General features: G+C 36.8%; 1 protein-coding gene across 2 annotated transcripts in view; it reads right to left on the bottom strand.

Moving 5' to 3' along the window:
- Positions 1-24,178, bottom strand: part of LOC124412598 (ubiquitin-like protein 3) — a 32,377-nt gene that overhangs the window by 6,655 nt on the left and 1,544 nt on the right. For both annotated transcript variants that reach the window (XM_046892610.1, XM_046892609.1), the window contains exons 2-3: positions 1,558-1,666; positions 1,059-1,223 (exon numbers count right to left, since the gene is read on the bottom strand). In XM_046892610.1, the coding sequence (XP_046748566.1) occupies positions 1,059-1,223; positions 1,558-1,666 (274 nt within the window). The remainder of the gene's footprint in view (positions 1-1,058; positions 1,224-1,557; positions 1,667-24,178) is intronic.

Here is a 24,178-nt window from a genome sequence, read left to right as displayed (position 1 = left end):
CAGAGTGTGTAATAGGAAGCCGAAATAACGAGTATATATTGTGTCAGCATGTAGTTTGAAATTTTTGAAATATTTCGTCAATTTCGTTGCCAGTATAATTTATAATTAATATTTGTAACATCTTATCGCTGCATCGGACGGTATAAATTGATGCAATTACGTGAGTTAAGAGTGAATTTTTAATCCCTGCATCCTGTTACCGCTATTGGTCATGCTGCTAAGGTTTGCTAGATTTTAAATACGCGATTAAAAATGAAATGGAAAAAGGAGAGGAGAAAATATACAAATAAAGAGTCGAGAGAAGCAAAGAATTGAAGAGAACTTACTTTTGCTTATAGCGCGATAGGAACTTGGTTATCTATCTTCGTTATAGCTTATATCAACATCGTCTTGTTGTACGAACATGTATTCGCCGTTAGGAAGAATGCCTGAAAGGAGGGAGAAGGGAATGGGGGTAGGAAACGATCATGACATTCACGTATTTTGCACAATTGTCAATTAAATAAAATAAGACATTGTCCTAGACATGATCTACGGAGGCATTCGGACTAAATTACGCAATCATTGAGCATTGATCATCGGAGCATGACCAACAGGAGCGACAGCATCGCAAACCGCGAACGACCGTGAATTTTAAAAGAAACAAAATATTCTCGGTTGAATTGATTATTATAGGTTCATATGATATTATTATATCTTTCATAACTTATACGTATATGTTCAGAAATTAATTTTATAAAGTATACCTTACAAGGCAAGTGTACTACCACTTATTGAACTTTTGTTTTTCAAAATTCTATAAAATAACGGGAGAAATGATGAATATCTCTGACTGTAACGAATTGCTGGAGGGTTAGACTCTACAAATTCATTTCTCGGTCATTTCAAACCCAAGGATCAAACGTATGAAACGAAGAAATGTCGATAACTGGTGTACACTCACCTTACGTAAGCATAATATGATAAACAATTCTCTCTTCTGCACACGTATTGTAATGAAAAATATTGAATATGGATAATGGATAATATAATTAAATCCATCCATCGATTGGACTTACCTTGAGAATTAGGCTCGGGGAGATTCTCGCGTGGGACAAGATGCATTACTATTGTTTTACCGAAGGGGAGGCCGAGCGCACCTAAAGTAACGTTGCTGTGTAGAAAACGACCCTGGTAAATTAGTCGTAAAATTTCCGCCTTCGCGACCGCTTCTTCCGCCCAATCTGAAATTAATCAATTGCCAATTTCTTTCCATTTTACCTTTATTACTACTACAACTAGCACTTTGACACGGTATACCGTTGATTAAAATTATACTGCAGATTTAAATTGCTTTCACCGTTCCGGACAACCGTTTTTTTTCTTTATCCGATACTTTTCTTCAACCTCTTGCGTGTAGATACACAGACAGAGAGAGAGAGAGAGAGAGAGAGAGAGAGAGAGAGAGAGAGAGAGAGAGAGAGAGAGAGAGAGAGAGAGAGAAAATACTAAAAATTCATCGATCTGTAGCATGCGGGCTAGAATGTGTGTCATGTATAACGTATAAAAATTTCTCACCTTCAGGCCAGTTTTCAAACACATGGTGTGCTATGTCTCCAGCAGAATCGCTCGGACTAAATAGGAACTCTTTTGTTTTACCGCTGACAAGTATTAGGCGTAGATTTATCTGTAACAAAGTGAAAATTGAAAAGATTATAAAAAAGGATTGCAGTGAGTGTGTATACAAGGCACACGTTGAACAAACGTGTGAAATTTGCATATGTATGTAGGCGGAGTTTTTGCGTTATTACACCGATCCGTGATTTCGAAAATTGTTAAAAAAAAAAAAAAAAAACAAGAAAGAGGGTCAACGATAGCGGTCAGATATTACGCGGAGAACCTTGTGACGCCAGAGCGAGTGATTCTTACCTTGACTTCGCTAATACGTGCTCTAAATAGCCTTGCTATAGTATAGCTAGCTAACCAGGTTACCGGGGCATAAACCAGGACAAACTAGGTATGTACGTACAGCGGGCAAAGGCACATCTAGATATTCTGGCATAATCATCGTCGTCGTCGTCATCATCATCATCATCATCATCATCATCATCATTATCGGGCGCCGTTGCACCGCCAGAAGCAATAGTCTTACCGCTGCATGACGTTAAAGTTACTATATCGGAATTTTCGAGGCGAGCATGCAGCAGACAGATGCACGTGTCAGAGATGAACGTATGCAGTCGCTGGGTGTTAGTTTGTAAATATACATATATATATACGTACTCATGTGCGTTGGAAAGTTTAAACGCTTGTCGCACTCCTCTCTAAACATGAGGCAGCAACGATATTATACTTTTATTGACGACTTTGGCGAAGCGAGCGCTGATTTGCACTGCACCGCTGTGAGAAAAAAACCCGTTATTATAGGATGGAATTATAATTAACATTGAAACGTCGTCGCGGCGTTTCAACGATTTATGTTGAGCGAGCCTGCGTGCCTATTAATAGTATAAGTATAATCTAATAATACGAGACATCGGTAGTACATAATCGCGATTAAATCTAATATGCATTATTCAGTTTATCCGCCGCACTTAACATTATTTGAATCTACTTATTGTTAATGGGTGAACTTTGATAAATGATTTAAAAAACACGGGTTCGTTCATCTCGCTCATTAGTGGAAAAAAAACAAAATTTTTTATTTTTTTTTTTATTTTACTACATTTTCTTCCAAAGATACAAAAAATCATGATGATTTCTGAAACTCGTTCTTTCTTATTATCTTTTAATCGTCGTCAATAATTATTAATTACGATATTTGGGCAGAAATTAACAATCAGCTCATGATATTTATTTGTGTCGTATAATATTATAATCGTACCATTATATTATAAGAGTTAAAGAAAAATGATAATTCGCAATGGTGCGGCAAACTTTGTATCTTACAAAGTTGAATGGCGTTGAGCGAAGAATGATCCATACCCAGTATAAATGATCACACGCTGTATAAATCCTGCGTTGGAACAGTGACGCGTTATACTGTTATATGTATACACATATCGCGATAATAATTATTAGTCTGCAGCTACGATAGTAACCTATCGTAATGCAGTTATAATGTACGTTTGAAAGTTTTATGACGTGTGTATTTACAGTCGATACGCGTGCATCGTGTAAAACAGTCTCTTTCACGATCAACAGAAAGTAATATGTACTCGTAATTGATCGTCGCTATAACACAACTTGACTCAAAGTATGAATATTTAGATCTGTCGGTACAGCAAATACAAGGTGGCTATGGAACTGCGATCCATAGTATAAAAAAAGAAAAATAACGAAGAATCGCAAAGAAATGAAACGATCCCGAGAAGCACTTTCGTTTTATCAATATGCGATGGGAGGGGGGGTACGCGATGAAAATAATATTTCTTCAATATGTATCGTCAACTATTAATAAACGTGCAGATTCTTTGATCTCACGAAATGAATTCGTTCTGTTCCGACGACTCAAACCTCTTTTCAAACCAAGCAATAATTTCAAACAAATAGGAATAACGATATTCTTTTCTTTGATATTGTTCCGTGATGTTAATAACCCCACATTTATATATATATACATATATACATAGTGTCAGACCATATGCTATACGTGCATAAAGTGTTGCTCCTGAGTAATTTGAACGAGGCAGCAAAAAAGGAGAGAATAGAAGCTGAGGCGTCGGTGAGTCGGGTCTCAGGTACGTAGGGAGAAGAAAAATAAAGAAAGAGAGGTCGAAAGGTATAGAGGAGAGCATTATAGAGAATAGAAAAAGAGGAGACGAAGCCGGGAGCAGGGCGTCTATTCAAAATCGCACTTTTGGGGTTCTTCCTTTCCAGGACGCTTCGCTTCGCTTCTTCGCTTCTTCGCTTCTTCTCTTTGCCATACAGCTTTAGGTATATATATATATATATATATACCTAATAACACACAAGTTGCGTTGCCGAAGTCCTGCAAGTTTCATTGTTGGATACTCGTGTGGTAGCGGATGGTAAGCGGCGGACGAGAAACTGAGAACACCTCATCGCGGACCCCGCCCGCGTTCTTTCACCTTGTTCGTCTCTCTTTCTTTTACTTTGTTTTTTGCAGTCCTTCCTTCGCCGCAACGTGTATAATAATGCCTTTTGCTCGACCACCGGCACGGCCAGCTTGGCTCGGCGCCGTCGTTCTGCAGTGCAGATATCATACTGTAACCTCATCCATCCATAGACTATGTTGAAGTTAGTAACGTTACAGCAAAGATTAACGCTCGAGGAAAAACCGTTACTTCGTGATATTGAAATTGTTTGAAATTTAGTAAATCGTAATAAAACAAAAGATACTAATATTTTGAAATTTCTATTCATTTGAAATCACTGTAAAATTAAGAAAATAGTCATTTTCTTTCTCAATGTTTCGTTACGATAACGAGATGGACTTCGAACTTGTATACGTATCTACTCTTCAACGCGTAACGTATAGTTTATCGTTCTCTTAAAACTTGATTTTAAAAGCAAAAATTTATCATATATATACAAATCTAACTGCTCGCGTTTCAGCTTTTGATGAAAAGAGGTTTTTCTTTCTTTCTTTCGTTGGCGAAAAAATACGTTATCCATCGTAAGTAAAAGTACATTCTAGTGTTTTGCCAAATTTTTCTTCGGATTATTTTGGCGAAAAACAAAAGGGGTTAGCATCAGTATTTCCTGGCATTTTTTTCTTCTTTTTTCGATCCAAAAACTTATTGTCTCGGAATCGGTTCGTAGCCGCCTATCTCGACTGATTTGACTCAAAGAATTTCGAAAAATACAGCCCAAACATCGTAGGATCGACAGCTGAATAAATACAACAATTTATTAATGATCCACATTTTTTCAGGTGATATCTTTCGAAGAATTAAAAATAGCGACTTGATACTAGTTTTAAATCGTTTTAAAACGATGAAATTCTTGGATTAAAAAAATCGAAGAATCATTTCGTAAACTCGGTAGAATTTTTGATAGATTTAACAACTAATCGTAAGTATGAGAATATTGTCGAAAATAATTCGAGTAGTCTCTTTGGCTGCATCTCGCATCTAACTTTCGTTTGGTGAGCTGCGTACATTCATTAGGTAGTCCTAAAACTTATTCACGGCAACAGAACTTTGGTCGTAAAAACTAAACATTATGAGAAGTGTACACCTAGACGGATAATTGGCGGGTGTTCAGAGCACAAGCGATGTGTAATTTGGGGGTGCTTGAGTCACCTCGCAGTATTATATACATATATGTATATGCATACGTATAGATATTTAACCCTGGAATCATTTCTCCATTAGTTGCCGATGAGGATAGTATTTGGGGAAAAAAAAGAGTTACAGAGAACGTATAAAGTCGAATTTTGAAATAAGGAAAATTCTATTTATTCTATCGTACGTGTCCACATCGTCAAAAAGAAACCATTGTTTCATTAAAACGGTTTTATTACACAAAAACAAAATAGTGCAAAGTAAACGAAACCATTAAAAAATCACGTGAATTTTGAGTGTTTTTATAAATAAGTCGTTCAGAAGCGAGCAAAGCGAGAGGGGAAAAAGATAAAGAGAGAAAGAGAGGAGGGATGCAGTTGGTATAAAAAAGTAGAAAGATTAAGAAACAGAAGGGTCACAATATCGAATTTACAAGATCGCGAAAGTTCGTTTTACGTGGAATATTTGAAATACAGAATGTAGAAACATATAGAAGGAATAAAATATCTAAAGGTATAACTAAAGTATTGAAAGATTGTCAAAATATAGAAAATACAAAATGTAAAAAGGCATAATAAAGTATATGAGAAAAAGAAAACAAAATCATCAAGATTCTACTACATTTTGTAAGTCATTCTGACGTTTCCATGCTACGCCTTTCTATACTCCGACCTTTCTACAGTCTGAATTTTTCATACTTCGACTTTCTCCATTTTAAGAACTCTACACTACACGACGACCCTTCTTCTATTTTCTTAGCCGTCACATTTTTACTTTCACCCATGCCTGTACGAAGACCTTCAATAAATTGCCTCTTCTATCATTACACCTACCTCGACCTCCTGAACCTTTTAAAAATTTGTATAAAACAATAAAGAAGATAAAAATCTTCGTGTCTTTGATATACAATCGATCGATATCGTGTACCGTTTCCTGATCTTTCTCATCTTTCTCCCCCCATTTCAATTCTTCCCTATACTCAAAAGGAAAAAAGACACGCGTTTCTGTATACCAACATAGTAAAATTCGAGAATGTGGAGGGTGTGTATGTTTTACCAGGAAGTAGATGCGTACATAGTTAGTCGCGCGATGATGTCAAAGATCCATAGATCTCAGGCTGCTACGGCCGAGTGAAGAAGCCAGTAGTAGGTATACGTTTCTATTCCTGCGCCAGTTATTTACGGTTCTTAATTCTCATACGGTTCTTCTTGCCGGCATAGGCAGCAGTTAGGAAAGTCAGAGTCTTATGCCCAGGAGTAGCCGCAGAATTTCCAACATTTATAGGCATACTATATACCCATACCCCAAGAGATTACCGGAGAACGGCGTTCCACTATTCCCAAGTCCTGTTAGCCGCCGCGTTTTTGCCTCTGTTTCCTACAACGTTTCCGTAATACTCTGCAGGCATATTGGGTCTACACGATACCTTCCAGAGGGATGGATGGATGGATGGAAGGGGGAGGAAGGGGGGGGGGTCTGCCAACGTATGTATGTTCTATATTACACTTACGTGCAGTGCGGCTCTAACAATAAGTTGTATCTATATGTAGGTGTACTTCAATTACCGGTGTGTGGTGGAAACGTGGGTGGTGGTGGTGGTGGTGGTGGTGCAGGTCGGGATGTGTACGTGTCTGTATTCAGGCTTATTACTCTAGGGAAGAAAATGGCATGACGCGTATGATCGATTACACCCACCCACCACCCAAGTTGACCGGTGACGTTATTCCGGCCTCTTCGAAACGTCAAAAAATTATTATTGATGTACGTAACGGAGCTATGAGTAGGTGTATCAACTTTAATCCACGCGATATTCGTAAACTACACTTTGTACATTGTTACATACATATATATCATATATATCATATATATATATATACCATACTTAAGTGTTTCAAAATGAAAAAGATTTCGATTTTCCAACGGACCACACCTGAAACAGTTAGTTTAGATAGAAACAAAAATTTTTTGGCGAAAGATGGGCATTTTTGGTCGAGTGGAAGATTGGGCGCAATCGACTATTAATTTTTTTTTTTTTTCTTTTATCCTAATATATGTACATATATGTACAGAATAAAAATTTCAATCATTTTTACTACTAATATTGTCAAATATCCGAAGAAGAAGAAAAAGAAGAAAAAACATTAGTATATACTCGTATACATGTATATAACACCTACGTTATACTATTTAAACTCGATAATACTCGGTACGCAGGTTGGTTATTTGCCAACGAAAATTCTGCCGCGGTTTTCCCCGAACATCATGCAATGTGAAATATGTACACCTTATTTTTAGTTTGCTTATTCATTTATTTATTCTAGTCAGATTTGTCTGTGAAAATTTACTGACCGAGCGTACTTTAATGTACCGGATACACTGTCGCATGGCAGTATTTTCAATTCGAACTTTCCGATGATTAACTCTATACGACGACACATTACTTCGAGATTTGTTTTGACATGTTTCGATCGGTCCATTGAACGTAAGGAACGAATTCAGGAACCGAAACGAGCGGAATCCATGATCCATCGCTAAACTATTGTTATTATTATTATGATTATAGATTACACGTCGATAAGCGTTATGCATATATACACTGAATAAATAATAGACGAATTATTGATAAATTATATATTTTGCCATATTTATATCAACGTTTTCAACTGTAAATAAATCCTTCTCTCGGTGTACGAGATTCATTTCCCGTATAGCGATGACTCGAATATCACACGCCTGAATGGGAAACGCAGAAGGTACAGCTGAATGAAATTCCAAGATTTTTTGTCGAGTACCTACGTCTCGAGTCTCCAGAGGTTATTTCAGCTGTTTCCACCTCCGTTTGGTGGGAGAACATCCAGCGCGTTCAGTAACATTTGATGACCGCCTGTTGTATCGCTTGTAAAACTGATATGTCGCAGGTTCGTATAAACGATATAAAAAAACAATAATAATAATAATAATAATAACAGTAACTCTACCGCGTCGAGGCCTGCTGTAAAAATGTTGAATTTTGTTTAACGCTTCTATCGTTATCATTGCTGCAAAAGATATTTATAAAACCTGGGAAAATATTAATAACGAATAGAAATCTATATAGGAAGGTAAAACAATACTTGACCTGCAAAGTTCGAAAACAAAAATGTATAATGAATCTAACGGCAATATTACGTATGCCAGTTTATTTTAGAAGAAATAGGAGAAAGCTTAGTGAAAATAGTGGAGTATTAGAGTTCCGATATTCTTTTTGTAATACTGACAAAATAGAGAAAAATTCGAGGAAAAATTAGATACACCAAATTTGCCTGAAAAATTCTTGACTTTTCCCAGTATTCTAATTTTTCCAGCTAAGTTTGCACAAAGAAAAGCCTAATCGCATATATATATATATATACACTATAAATAGGTTTCCAACAGTGCATTCACATCTGGGGTACAATGACGTGTCTCGACAGAGTATCTTGACGATATTAATTTTCATCTTAGTTGAAGACCGCACGTCGTCGCAATGACGGTGGTGACAATTAGTTCAATTATCAACTGACCCCGCGGGTTAAATACCGCAGATGTCTTCTTTTTATCATCCTCCTCCTGATGCTGTTAAGCATACCTATGGCATACGTACATACATATATGTATACATACATATACATGTACATATAGTGCTTGTTTAAACCGCCCACATGAGACGGGTGTCGATAAACTAAAGAAAAGAAAATTTATTCGATTCAAGTAAACGGTTACTTTGGTACGAGGGGGAAATAACTGGAGATTTGAGTGAGACATTAATTTTTTGATTTAAATTAATTTAAACAAATTCATGTAATTTAACTTCATTTTTTTATTTCAAACAGTTTTTTTTTAATTCAACTTAATTCATTTTAATTCATGAATTTTAATTTTTTCTCGATAATTCACTCTAATTCAAAGTGTGTTTGAAGAAAATATTTCAATTCATTCTTTTGTATTTTCTACTAATTCAACTTAATTTCTTATTTCAATTTTTTTTTTCCTCTGTCAACACATAACTCCGTCAGGAATCCAAAACTAATTCAAATCAACTTTACTTAATTTTCCACAATTTAATTAACCCTCATTAATTCAGGTGCATTTCAATTAATTCACAAACCAATTAACACGTAAATTCATAGAGTTATTTTCCCCCTCGCTTTTGTGTACATCAGTAAGTACATATATATAACATAATTTATTGGTATCTAATAAATTCTCATTATGGTTTTCATAAATTCCTTAAGAATTTGACATCTGATTTACTGCATTATACATATATAAACATTAAAATATTAATCAGCCAATAGTCCTATTAATCGTTTACCTAGAGATGAAAAAAAATTATACATTTTTCAGTCTAGGTATACGTTCGCATACTGCGCTGCATGAAATGCACACGATGCGTGAGTATTTGTTACATGTATTTATGTATAACGCAACTTCCTGCAGATATTAGTAAATACCCATATGCGATAAATATATATATGTATATACACAAGGTAGGCAGATTCCTGCGCTTCGCTATACGCGATATGAATTTTCATTGTACAAGCTGGAAGAAGGCGAGAGAAGACGACGCGACGGACGGCAAAACGTGACTTCCGAGTACAAAGATTTGCTGGAGGATTTATCTACAGACAGGATGTTCGACCGTGTAGCATAGCGATCGTGTGGATGCGGGGGAGAAATAAGGAGGGGGGGTGGGGGGGGGGGGGGGGGGGGGGGAAGCTCAATACCGGTCGTCGCTGTTCGAAAAATAGAAAGACTTTTGCACGGAGGTAAGTGTGCATGCTCCAAGGAGGGAGGGGGGCACAGCCCTGGGGTATCCGGTAGTAATAGCCACGTCGTCGTATTCCGATGTAAATTAAACTGGAGAATTTCTTCCCTTTGTACGTTATATACCGGCGCGGTATAATACGCACGAGATTCGAATAATTAAATTCCGAATTAATTAAAGTTTCACACATTAGAAGCAGGTATTGTATGTATGTATGTATGTATGTATGTATGTATGTAGGTACATACATTATACGTAAGACGACAGTCACGCGTCTACGTTATATGCACGAGTACTTCTCGATTGGCATATATAATGCAAGTGCATACGTATGTACTTTCGATCCTGTCGTTCGCTGCGTTAAAATTCGAATATATAAGTAGGTATAAAACATTATGATTTAGGGTGGTGGTGAAACCGCAAAGTGCGAGAAGTTGAAATACAACAAATCACGCAACAGCGGCGTGAAAAAATATGGGAAGGAATGAAAATGCTAATGAAAATAATAATAATAAGAACAACCCCGTTAATGAAACATGAAAAAATAATAAACAAAAACAACGCGTTCGAGTATGCAAAGGTGTGAACGAGATTATAGCCTCTACCTCTTCTTTCGTATATATAACGAATAAAAAGATCGCTTTATAAGCGCGTATATTTTCGATGATTATTTTCGCGCTGGTCGGAAATGGGCGACACATGATCTGCTGGTTGAAAGAAAAATGACTTGCCTCTAGATGCAGGAGAAAGGAAAAGGCTTACGCAACACGAGTGTATATGGATATCATTATACACAGCGGTAGATAGGTGTACGCATGCACTTCATATATACATATGTACACTGTCGAAGCCACGGAAGTGCATCGGAACTCGATAATATATGACCTGTATTTAATAGTTTAATTGGATTGGCCGATACACATATAATTTACAGACTCTGATGTACGCGTACAGAGTCTAAATGTTCAACGTTGGGGTGTTTCGAAAAGAAATAAATTGCGATTTTTCACCGTGGCATCGACTGAAAACAAGTTTGTTTAAGTTGAAAGAAAAATTCTGTCAAAAGATGAGCGTTATACGTTATGTGGAAGATCGTGCTAATTTGTTTCATTTTACTTTTTTTTTTTTTTTACTCATTTTGTGAATTTGTGAAGAATAATATCGAGACTTTTTTTTATTTTTTTCATTTGCTTGCATCTGTCAAAATATCGATTTATGACGCAAAGAAGATTCACACGTGCAATATCAAGTTTTCAATTGATATTTGAGAAGTGTATTTATTTAACGAATTTTGCATTAATCATTCAAACTCGTAAAACAGTCATAATTTAATATGAATTTCCGTTGCTATATTCCAAAATGCTATGTATAACCCTTTTTTTGATAACTTTAAATGAATTACAGAAAAAAGAAAAAAAAATGAGAAATCAAATCAGTGCGATCTTCCACATAACGAAGAACGCTCGTCGTCTTTTGACAGCGATAAAAATTATTTTTAAATAATTATAAATATTATATTTTCGGTAAATTATTTTCTTCCTAAACACCATAATGTACATTCATCTCTTATCGAATTTATATTAAACGCAGAGGAATGTGTAATAAGCGACGATCGTGCTAAGTAAAGTTTGAAAATTAAATTCCGTTGCATGTATAGTAAGTAATATATGATTACAAATGTCTTGTAACATCACTTGTGTTGGATATACGTTGCGAAAACAGGGATGATACATATAGTACGTTTTATTATTAATACAATTTTCTTTACGTGAGAGTAAAACAAAACAAAAAACATTTGTAGAAACTATAAGAGATCATTTTAAACCACCTGACTCGGTGAATTCGGCTCTTTGCTGAATTGAATTAATTAGGAATAAAAAGCATCGGAAAATGAAGAAGTAAAAGAAAATGAGGAAGAAAATAAGTTAAAATATAAAATTTTGGGAAAGTAAAACAAAATATAAAAATATCTGATTTCAACTGACTTCAGATTTATTCTACGAAGATTGATTTCGAATAAAGGATGTATAGGATAAATTATTATTTCCGTCAAAGATTTTTATCGGCGTACGTACACGTTACACATCGAAATATCGAATCAATATTAGTCGGGTGGAAGAGAGAGAAAAGCTCGTCCAACGAAGCGAGGGTCAAGGCTGCTTGCTGCATCTGAAGCGAGTGATATAAGGAAAAACTGCAAGCCGCAACTCTGCAAGCTGCTGCTGCTGCTTGCTGCTGCTCCTGAAATCACTTTGCTGACCTAGTTGAACGGAATCCCCCCTCCCCCCCCCCCCCTTCCCCTCCTCTTCTTTCGCCAGCAACCGACTAAATTCCCGTAGCTATATATCTACTTTGTTCTAAATCCTCGATTATCGGTTCGGAGGAATAGAAGAGCACGAATGAACGAACAAGCGAGCGATTCTCCCGAGAGATTTGCATCACATATCGAGTACGGCATGTGTAATCTGAATGCATATATAGTTACGTGATATTTTACAAGGAACGATCTGCAGTGCAGGAGTTGTTCGCTGTTGGAATTTATCGTATACCTACATGCCGTAGAAATAGGTTATAATATATGTATACACATGAAACACTGCCTGCAGGTAGACGAACGACAAATAGTGCAGAGTTAAGTTATATCAAACCTTAAATTATAAAACACTTCCTCCGTCGTTATAATGCAGCAATTGTTGCAGAACTAGTCGAGTAAATATAAAAAAATCTGATTTTTTCAACTCCCAATATATTATACCCACCTACGTTGAACTTTACTTTTGTGACCTTTTTTTCCTAAATAATTGTATTTGAGTAATTATGCCAAAACACACGCACTAAGAAAATAGGTATAAATTCTCGTATAAATTATTACAGGACACTCGATCTCACGGGAAAATCTATCGTTATATTTTTATCTTTATTATTACAATATACCAGAGAAAGTTTCGGATCTCGCAAATATTAGAGATTACTTCTGTGCACCTACGTCACGCCTCAAGGTCGGTGGTTTGCTTTGCTAACGAAGAAGCTCATTTGGCAGCTCGCCTTCATTTCTTCTATTCCTCTCTCGTATTCGCGTTTCAAGCCAACTTTTCGCACGCTGTATATTCCCAGAAAAATTATTCATCGTAATGTGCCTGCGTGTGTGTGTATTCACGTATAAATACAGATTTGAAGAAGATTCGTCATTTTTATATAAATTGTTTACAACACATGTATACCGCCTATATATGTATAGTATATATATATATATATCATACATTTTACAAAGCACTTAGGCTCACTTTCTCAGAATATACCTCATTACGACGATGTTCTACATAGATATAAAAGCTCGAGTGTACGCGATAAGGAAAGAAAAAAATTAATGAGCGCAGAATGTTTCCGAGTAAATGAGCACCGACGAATTTTAAAAACGAACTAATGGAGCGTATAAATGTATGGAAAATTGTTGAGACGAGGTGAACAAAAAAAAAACAAGCAAAAACATAATAATTTGAGAAAAAGTTCTTTTATACTGTATGTACATCACGATGTCAAGGTTTTTTTTATCTTCTCCTTCTTCTTCTTTTTATCCAAGTTTGCCCCGAGAAAATGTTTTTCAATTTACTGCTCTACTATATACATAAAATATACTTAGCGATAAAAATTCTGGATTTTACAGCCCAGAATTCACGACAAACATACAATATATATATAAGCCAAAATAACTTTTTGGTGATTTTATCACATTGACAGAAAGGAAGGAATGCTTTGACATTTTAAACTATATTAATAGATGTAACGCAATACGTCCGATGAAAAAGAAAAAAATTTAACCGCGAGAGAAAAATTGTCTGAAATTTAATGAAAACACGCGTTTGAACAATGTTACCTGGTATTCATGCAACCAATACGGTGGAAATGTTAATATTTTTACCAATTAATAACCTCACATGAATACATCAGTTCCAGAAATAACAATTAAATGTTGAAATTGAATTTAATGATCGAAGTTTCTTACGGAAATTACATGGGAAAAACTTGTTTCCTCGGTAAATATTTTGTTGCAATAGTAATAATACTGAAAAAAAATCTGTAACTGCGAGGTTTTGGTGAACATTAATACTACTATCTGTAAAAAAATTTACATCACGATACCAACAAATCTAGACGAATTGCACTTCGTCTAAACAAAAAAAAAAAAAAAAATCAGATTTCTAGGGTGTGCAATTCGTCGAGATTGCGTGATGCGATTATGTGAATTTTTTCCCAGACAGTAGCACTTATGTCGATTAAAACCTCACAGTTCCAAATTTTTTTTACCATCATTACTTTTACAATAAAACATATACTGAGAAAAAAAGTTTTTCCCATGGTATTTCTATTAGAAACTTCGAGCACAAAACGGACCATCTTAGAGTTGAGGTAAAAATTTGAAAAAAAACAGGCAATTGTTTTCGAATTATTTGAAGATAATTTGGGGGGTAGGACAGCAAAAATTCGTAAACACCCTAAATAAGGACCACCCTAATGTATGTCCATTATACACGTATGGTATACAAAATCTAATTCCAAAACAGAAATCAAAGAAATTTAGAACAAAAGTATTACTTGTTCTCATTCCACAAAAACCTACTCATTTATCATTTACTTGACATATCGTCGAAAGATACGATAACGTATATCTCTAAAAATAAAAAACAAAACTGATCTCATGTACATATATATAAACGATTCGCGATATTACGTGTAAATTTGAAAAGATGATGTAACGAAAATATGCAATACAAAAAAAAAAAAAAAAAAAGAAAAAAAACGTTACAAAACTGCACGAGAGTGGGAAGCAGGGTAGGGGGGGAGGGGGGATGCAAAGCACGTAATCCGTACGCACACAACCGTTAATCCGGCGTTAATCCAGTGCACCCAGGCATTAACGCCCCGTGCGTACACATACATGCATCAGCAGACGCGATATATGCGGGGGTTTCGGCGTGGCAGTAGGCGGGAGGAGGGGGTAGGAGGTTGGAGGATTCGAGGTCGGGTGTAGGTACGCCCCTCACAGGCTCCCCGTCCTTCTTCCTTGCTTTCGCATCTATCAGCGAGAGAGGAGCACCGCTACAGGGTGTGTACACACACACACAAATATAAATATGTACGTAGTTAGGTAGCAGATCTATATATATGTACGTAGAGAGCGTCGTGTCGTCGTTCAGTGCGCGGGTGCCGGGAACAGTCGGGACTCTCTCGAGTCCTACAGGGCGAGGGATCGATCGATCGGTCTACGGGGAGCAACTCGCTGCTCCCCCCTCTCCACCCTCTTCTAACCCACTCACTCGCTCTCTCTTTCTCACTCTCTTTCTCTCTCTCTGGGCTGCATGCGGTGCTCGATGCGGTGCGCTTCGTTCGTTCGTTCGTTCGTTCGTTGTCTGGCCGAAGAGGCAGGCAGAGCGAGACTCCGGATCGCGGAGGCTGAGATGGGCTGGTCCTGAGGCGAGGAGGCTTACCTTGTCATTTGCCATTCGGTCCCCGGCCGATGACGAGGTAAGGGAGGAGAGAGAAAGGAAGAGGGCAGCACGGGGAGGACGATGCCGAATCCGACTCTACCTCACTTCTCACCTTTCGACGCCGGAGCCGTCCTCGGCCCTTTGTCCTGTCGATGAGAGCAAGTCTTCCGAGCGGGGATTTCCTTTTTATGGGATTTGGGGATCTGTTTGATTGTAGGACTTATATATATATATACACGGAGACGGAGAGATGAAACCGAATTTTGGACCTCGTTCGAGACGGGGATCTGAGGAGGATAGAAATTGGCGATTTATTATTTCCCGTTTACAATTTGATGTTTTCTTTTCGACTTGCACGGAGAAGCGACAGACGTTTTTATATCTTGGAATATTGTTATAGGTACGGAGGGTGAAATCGAATATCGCTGAGGGTAGAGATCGGGGAATTTATTTTTGCCTTCTTACGCAGGATACAGGGACGTTTTATTTTTAAGGACACAAAGTATCTATACGTACTCTGCAAGTCTGTGTAGTACACGCTTGCTCGGCCGGCTCGTAAAATTCACACTGAGGTTTACCGGAAGCCACAATTTTCAGGTTATAGGTTAGGGGTTGTTATTCTTCTCACATTCGTCATTGAATCTATAATAATACACAGTAAAACTAAACAGGCGTATGGATTCATTGTAAAATTACTTTTTGAATCCGTGAAAGATTTTGGCGTAAACGTTCGAAAAACACTCACAGAATAATCGAGAGAAGTTATTTTATTTTATTTTGTTTCTTACCAATTCAATGAAAATTTCATTCACGATTGAATAAATTTTGTTCGAATGAACGAACCAAATTTTTTCTCGAGGCAAGTGTCGAAACGAAAGAGATACACTGTCGACTGATGTCGTTTTTTTATGTAGACGATTGTTCAATTCAAGGCATGGGAGAAAAAGTGATAAAGCGATTATGAAAAATGTTACCTCGCAGAATTTTGTAGACACATATCTAACGCATATCAATTCAAAATTCATTTCGAGGTTTATGAGCCGTACGCGACGGCGGTTTCTTACGCGATTTTCCGTTTCGAAACACCTCAAGCATGTATGATGTGAATACGTACAATAGAATTTTTATAATATTATACAGTTAAACGATGCAGTCGTTATACATACGCCGTTAGCGTTCGTTTCGTATATACATACGTAAACAGGTGTAGGCTAAAGTGTCCCTTATTTAGGGTGTTGACGAATTTTTGCTGCCCCAACCCCCAAATCGACTTCAAATAATTCGACAACAATTTCTTAATTTTTTCAGATTTCTACCTCAACTCTGGGATAGTCCGTTTTGTGATCGAAGTTTCTTATGGAAATGACGTGGGAAAAACTTGTTTCTTCGATAAATATTTTGATGCAAGAGTAATAATATTAAAAAAAATCTGCAACTGCGAGGTTTTGCTGGGCATTAGTGCTACTATCTGTAAAAAAATTTACATCATGATACCAGCAATTCGACGAGATTGCGTGATACGATTATGTGAATTTTTTCCCAGACAGTAGCACTAATGTCGACTAAAACCTCACAGTTGCAAATTTTTTTTACCATTATTACTCCTACAATAAAACATATACCGAGGAAAAAAGTTTTTCCCATGATATTTTCATAAGAAACTTCGACAACAAAGCAGACTATCTTAGAGTTGAGGTAAAAGTCTGAAAAAATTAGGTAATTGTTTTTTAATTATTCGAAGTTGATTTGGGGGTGGGACAGCAAAAATTAGTCAACACCCTAAGTGAGGGACACTCTAGTGTAAGCATAGGTATACAGTTATACACGACGAGTCTAGTCAAGGTGTGTTTCACGTATATATGCATATGTATGTAGACGCGTATCGTGTGCCTGTGATATTAAAACTGAAAACTTTCACCGTACTGTCGCGGAGCTTCGTCAGCAAACGCAAAACACGCATGCTGCAGTGCAGGTTGATGTGTTATATCTATATAATATTAAACCGGTATATACATATATATATATATATATATATATATATATATATATATATATATATATATATATATATATATATAACCAGCGATATTTCACGAGTCTGAAGTTAGTGAAGTGAACGTAAAAAAAATCTACTATTCTTCAAGTTTGCAGTGACTTTGAAGTAGTTTTTATCACATTGAAGTTAGTAACGTTATCGCAACAATTCACGCTGAGGAAAAACCGTTATTTTGGGATTTTGGAATTGTCTGAAATTCGGTAAACCGTAATGAAAACAAATCACACTCGTATTTAAAAAACTTAGTTCCTTCGAAATCATTGTAAAGTAAGAAAAATAGTGATTTTCACCCCAATGTTTCGTTCCGATAACTTTACCAACTTCAACCTCGTAAGTTTTCAAAGTATAATAAACATCTTCTGCCTCGTTACGATTGACCGAATTTTAGACATTACTTCAATTGTGAAATAACGGTTTGTCAGAAATGTTAATCTTCACAATAACGTTACCACCTTCAGCCTCATGATATTTGAAAGAAGTTTAACTAGTTGCATGATGCTGAAGTTAGTAGCGTTATTGTAATGATTAACGTTTCGGAAAAATCGTTATTTCACAATTTCAGAAACGTTTAAAATTCAGTAAATCATACTGAGTGCTGTAAAACGTATTCATATTTTGTAAACTTCGACCAATGTTTCGCTACGTTAACGTTACCAACGTCAGCCCCATCCGGCTGCAGGGCACGTACGACCTTCTAACATATTACTATTCACTTGCAAAAAATCGACATTTTACGACAGTTTGAACGTGTAACTTTGTTCGATCATTAAATAATTACATCCACCACGCAAGTACCTATTACACACATATGTATAATAAATAATAAAACTGTATAATAAGATTCCGTATATATCTTCTTGGCATTCCTCATCGCACTTTCCGTGCAGTGGTTTGCCTCCTTGAAATCGTTGAGAATATCGTGCCGTCTTTTTTTTTCTTTTCTTTTTTTATGGATATTATCATCGATGTGAACCTTGTACATTGGCGATATCCTATGCGGTCTGCGGGATAAGGCGTTTCTCCCCTTTTTGTTATACGTGATGTAAAAGGCAAGGAGGGTAATGTTCCATTGTCTTAAGTTTTCCTGCAGTTTATTAGTATGATTGTATATATGTATGTATGTGTCTACATACATACTGAGAGAGTCAATCGCGTTGCGTTGCGTTACGTTGGGCGTTGTTACTATTGTTGTTGTGTTATTACAGACATACCGTGGAATTGCTGCTTTGTTATATACCTATATGTACATACATTTGCGCGTGTAAATTTGTAACGAACAGCGAAGACGATCCCTGTTTTCGCAATCCTGATTTCCGAGATAGGCCTCACGAGGAGGAGGAGGAGGTGGAGGTGGAGGTGGAGGTGGAAGGACCGCAGTCCGAGGCGATGTTGAAAATTTCATCACGCCCGCGTATATATAGGGTCATTTTTAGTCTACTCTCAGTTTATGGCATTAAAACCATCGTGCCCGCTTCTTGTATACATACATACATCTAATTAGCAGTCGACTCGGGTGAAAATTTCGTAACCGTAATTTTATTCGTTCTCTCACTGTCGGTACAACACGCATAGTAGAAGTTGTACGTTACACGCATATGCGGGGAAAAAAAAAAACATTTTACAGTACTAAAAAACGCATGAAAATCACCAGGAAAATGAAGTGCATGAAATTTATCGTGGATTGGAAAAATATCGAAAGAAATCATCGCAGCTGCGGAAGAGGGAAAAATGAAGCGCGGTTTTCGGTGTGTGTGCAAGAAACAACCAAGAAAACGGATGTAAATAAAATTACTGATGCATAGAGTAAATATATATATATATAATATTGACTGAAACGACGGTGAATAAAGAAAGTATTGTCAACCTATATATTGTACATAAATATTACATTATACATGATACTAAACAACAATTTTTTTTTTATTTACCCCCACCCCAAGTGATATGCGTAGCCCTTGTTTCAAAAGCCTTATCCATCCGCCCATTTTTCGTTCAGTGAATCACAATCGAACGATTTCACGCTGTTTTGCCGATTCTAACGGGAAACAATAGATCTTAATCGTATAATACACATGTCACGGGGGATACGTGAACAGTATTTTTACGACGAGGGCAGCAGTAGCGCAGCTCATACAGAGATTGATGATCTTCTTCTCCTCTTTCCCGTCGATGCGGATTTCGTTATTGTGTTTATTGTACGTACATATATTCGCATCTACATAGGCATACATAGTGTACATATATGTATATGTACATGTATATATGCTGCCTCGAATTGAGCGAACGTAATTCAATACGCATGTATTAACACGATCTGCTCAACAAGTTTGTTTATGACGTGTGTCACGTAATTACGTATAGCCGCCTGCAGCAGAACTGGGGAGAGTTTATAATTGAAACTTTAATGAAACGAGTTAACACAATAATAATATTAATTAACGCCTCGCCCATCTGTTGAATTTTTTTTTTTTTTTTTTTTCTTTTTGTTTTTTTGGTCTTACGCATTTATTATTATTATTGTTGTTATTGTTATTATTATTCGTTTGCGAGTTTCAATCATTATACGTAGATATATATGTATGAATATATCGAAAATACATGTAAATGCTAAGAGAGATCTGACAAGAAAAATGGGGCCAAAATTGTTTTTTAATGGGATGAGAAGTGATTATAATAATACAGACTGTGGAAAAGTTGACACCGTCGCGAGCGCTCTTGGAAATATTTTACTGTAGACAAGGAACTCGTAATCGATTCGTGGTTTCAAAGATGCATATATAATAGATTCAATAAAAACCACTGGCCAAGGTTATTGGTTTTTTATTATATATTCCGCTATACTGGTCCTCGTCATATGCAGACTATGAATTCGTAATACGACTTAATTGTTAATCTCGCGGTGCAGCTTGACATATTTAATTGTTGCGTATAATATTGTTCAGAGTGATATACGTTTGTACGTGCATAGGATTTAAGGATGAAAAAACAACACAAGAACAGCAACGATGCGAAGAAGAAAAACTGCACGGCAGTCGAGAAAAAAAAATGTGGAAAGAAAGCATCGAGATAACCGAGTAACAAAAAACGTAAAAGGCAACGAGAGTAGACGCAGCTAATTGTAGGCTAGCGGATAAGTCAAGTGTCTCTTCTCCTCTCTCTTTCTCTTTATCTTTCTCCGGAGTCCTCGGGTCTCCCCATTTGAACTCGGCTAGCCGGTGCCGGCGTTTCTTGTTTCGGCCCAAAGCCACGCAATTAAGAAAATTAAGGCGACGAGTCTCTGTTTACGGGAACGCCGCTCCGTCGTCGAGAAATAAGGTACCTACACGGTTTTTTCCCCTTGAATGCTCTCATTTTTACACAAATTCGACCTCACGTGTCTGGAAGCCCGTGGTATAAACGATGTATGCAGAGAAAGAGATATATATATATATATACGCGTGTCTCTGTACACGTGTGGAATAATAAATCGAGAGACTCGTCACTTCCGGCCGGCCCCTGAAACTTATCGTGTAATCAACCGGGCGCCAAAAGTGAATTTAGATTTCACAATAAGAAGAGAACAACAACTGACGACGATTAGCCTCCGCGAGGAAATAAGAGCCGACTTTCTCCCACGTTGTTGTTGTAGCTGGCTTATAGACAGCACTGCGATACTGCGGATGTTAATATAAACTCCGTTAACGAAGCTGGAATCGTTGCTGTTTCACTGAGAAAACAAGTTCGTTAGATTTCGAGAAATAGTTAGTATTTGAAATTTATTATTTTACTTGATTTCATGTAATTTAGTAGAGCAGACTTCGAACTAAGCCTACAATAACGAAATAGTAAATATACTTCACGTTTATTTAATTTTACAAATAGTATGTTTTTCATACCTACACACTCTTAACTATGGAATAATAAATTATTTATTACAATTGAGAATGAAAGAATTGAGAAACGAATTATAATTGCATTTTGTTAGCGTAACATTTTTCATAGGAAATGAATCGTAAATTTAGTGGAACGAAATGTAATTTACTTGAAACAATGAACGTTTGTTGAAACTAGGTGAATTATATAATTCTGCGAATTTAACGTACAATAATATAGCAAGGTAAAACGGACTCAATATTTAATTGACAGGCCGTAATGAATATATATATATATATATATATAATAATTCACTCCATTAGACCAATTCAAATATTCTTAACCCAGTTAGGAAATCATTTTTCGTTTCATACAATCCAAAATCCAAGTAAAGATCTAAATAATTTTTATTCAAATAGAATTTAGTTGAAAGTAAGCGAAGTAAGATTTGTTATTCCCATCGTATGAATTTAAAAATCATTTCCCCGACCCGGAAGCGATCGATGCGAAAACCTTCTTTTTTTTTTTAACTCGGTCTTTTTTCTTCAATTGCCTTGAAGCCCCGAGACTCGCTTCAACGAAGCTTAGCTCAGGCTGTTCGACGGTCGACTTTTAATCGCGGAATGATTGCTCCTGAAATTAACCGCCCGATCTGACCTGCAAAGAAACCGCTCCCTGAATTTTATTCGGCTTTGTAAAAGGCTACGCGGATTAGCACACGTCGTTGGATGAACCGATGCGAGGTATCGAGTATCGAGTGTCACCGATCAAATAATTCTCCGCTTTCCCTGCGAGCCGCACCGCGGAAATTTATCGCCTCTCCTGCGTACATACGAAAAAGGAAGAAGTCGCTGCTGGCGGAAATGAAGATTAACTTCTTTCATTTCCTTAATTTCGGTTACCTGCAGATCGCTCGCCTCTGGGTGTAACCTTGTATATATATATGTATATACCTACGCTATACATATACTTGGTGGGGAAAGAATATATAAAAGTGTAATAAAATCGGGGAGGATTTAAATACTGCGATCAAATATTTATTCCAATCTCTTTTGCCTTTTTTCGTGATAATTTTTATCCTCGATTAATTATTAATAGTCGTACAGATGAATCATCCGATGACGCAAACTGCGGAATAACGAGCTCTGATTTTGGAGTGGCATGTTAAACGGGACGCAACTCGATCGATTTATCGCCACTGATGATGACGACGACGATGATAATGAAGGTCTACCATTGAAATTGTGCCGCAAAACGTTCCTTCAATTCGTTCGTCGTCGTCGTTGTTATACAACGTGCACGGCTTTTTCAAATTGCGAGACTTTTGTTGCTGAATTAACTATGCTTTCGTAATTACGAACATTTATATACCCACTGCACACAAAAGTACCTGGACGGCATCGCGGTCTATGAGGTATAAATTGAGCGGGGATATTGCGTAAGATATAGTTTAGCGGGGCAGCAGCCACCGACTACGTAAGCCAGTTGGATTGCCGATTGATCGAGATTTGAGAAATTGCACGGATCTTTGAAACACCGATAAAAATTCCGCCTTGATGTATAATTGAAATTGGCATCGTGATTAGACGAGGAGAGGAGAAAATTACACGGCGAGTCCAAGGCCTCTCTGACCCTTGCAGCATGAATCTACGATTAAAATTCCGATAATAAACGCGACGGTCCACTTTCAATTCCAATTGGAAGAAATTTGTTGCAAAATATTTCACAGAACCCTGCTGACTCTCTGCTTTATTATGCCATCGATAAATATAAATCCGTGGAAATATCAAGGTTGGAAACTTCGCTTTCCAGATTCCTTAGCCTTCACCACTTCGTACGATCTGTTTTCCCGGTTTCTGCTAACTTGCATTGTACTGTGCTCTGTTTATTTCTTTTTACTTACTTTTTATTATTTTATTTTGTTATATCATACTCTTTCTCCTTCCTGTTTTTGCTGGTATGCTTTGACATTTTTATGATCCGTCTGATACTTTCATAGACTTGGACTGATACTTGAATGCTTTCCTTACGTGCCGCTCTCTCCGTCTCTTCCTCCCTCCCTCCCTCTCGTTGCCCTTTGGCACATCTCCAAATCATTGTATAATAATAAAAGATATTCTATTCTATTCTCATATTTTTAACAACATTGCGGAAATGTTTTCTGCTCGTTTTTGGCAACGACAATATTACGTTATAAAAACGCGAAATAAAAATTGTCTACGTGTTAGAATAATTGACTGTATGGTGGGAAAAAGGAAAAGGGTACTGCTTCAATGTATACATAATTTAAACTTATCCGTAAGAAGACAAACAATTCAGTACAACGGCGATATGGAAATAAAGAGAGAAGGAATCCGCATTCTTTATTTCGAAGGTATAGGATTTACATTTTTTCTCGCAGACTTCATCCGGTCAACAAATTATTCTCTATACGGCAGCATTCTTTTCAATCGAATAACAGCACGTACTTTTGAACAAGCTATATGAATAATTCATTATCGATGTGGTTTTCCGAATTTGTTTTTATACCATTCAACTCCGATCGTAACTTGATGAATATACGACAATGAAAATAAACCGGATGTACGTTCGTACGATTTTCCCAAAAACGTACATCGTTGTAATAACGTTAATTAAGAATTAAAACTACCTGCTCGTCTATATTCACATCGAATTTGTTTTCAACAGCGCAAGTATATACACAAGATTCAACCTGTAACTAATTATAGCAGTAGATAGCTGCGGGATTTCAGCAGCTTTCTATTTTATA

Source organism: Diprion similis, chromosome 11, assembly GCF_021155765.1.
Source record: "Diprion similis isolate iyDipSimi1 chromosome 11, iyDipSimi1.1, whole genome shotgun sequence".
Classification (NCBI taxonomy): domain Eukaryota; kingdom Metazoa; phylum Arthropoda; class Insecta; order Hymenoptera; family Diprionidae; genus Diprion; species Diprion similis.
The sequence above is the reverse complement of the archived record's forward strand: the minus strand, read 5'-3'. Positions and strand labels throughout refer to the sequence as shown.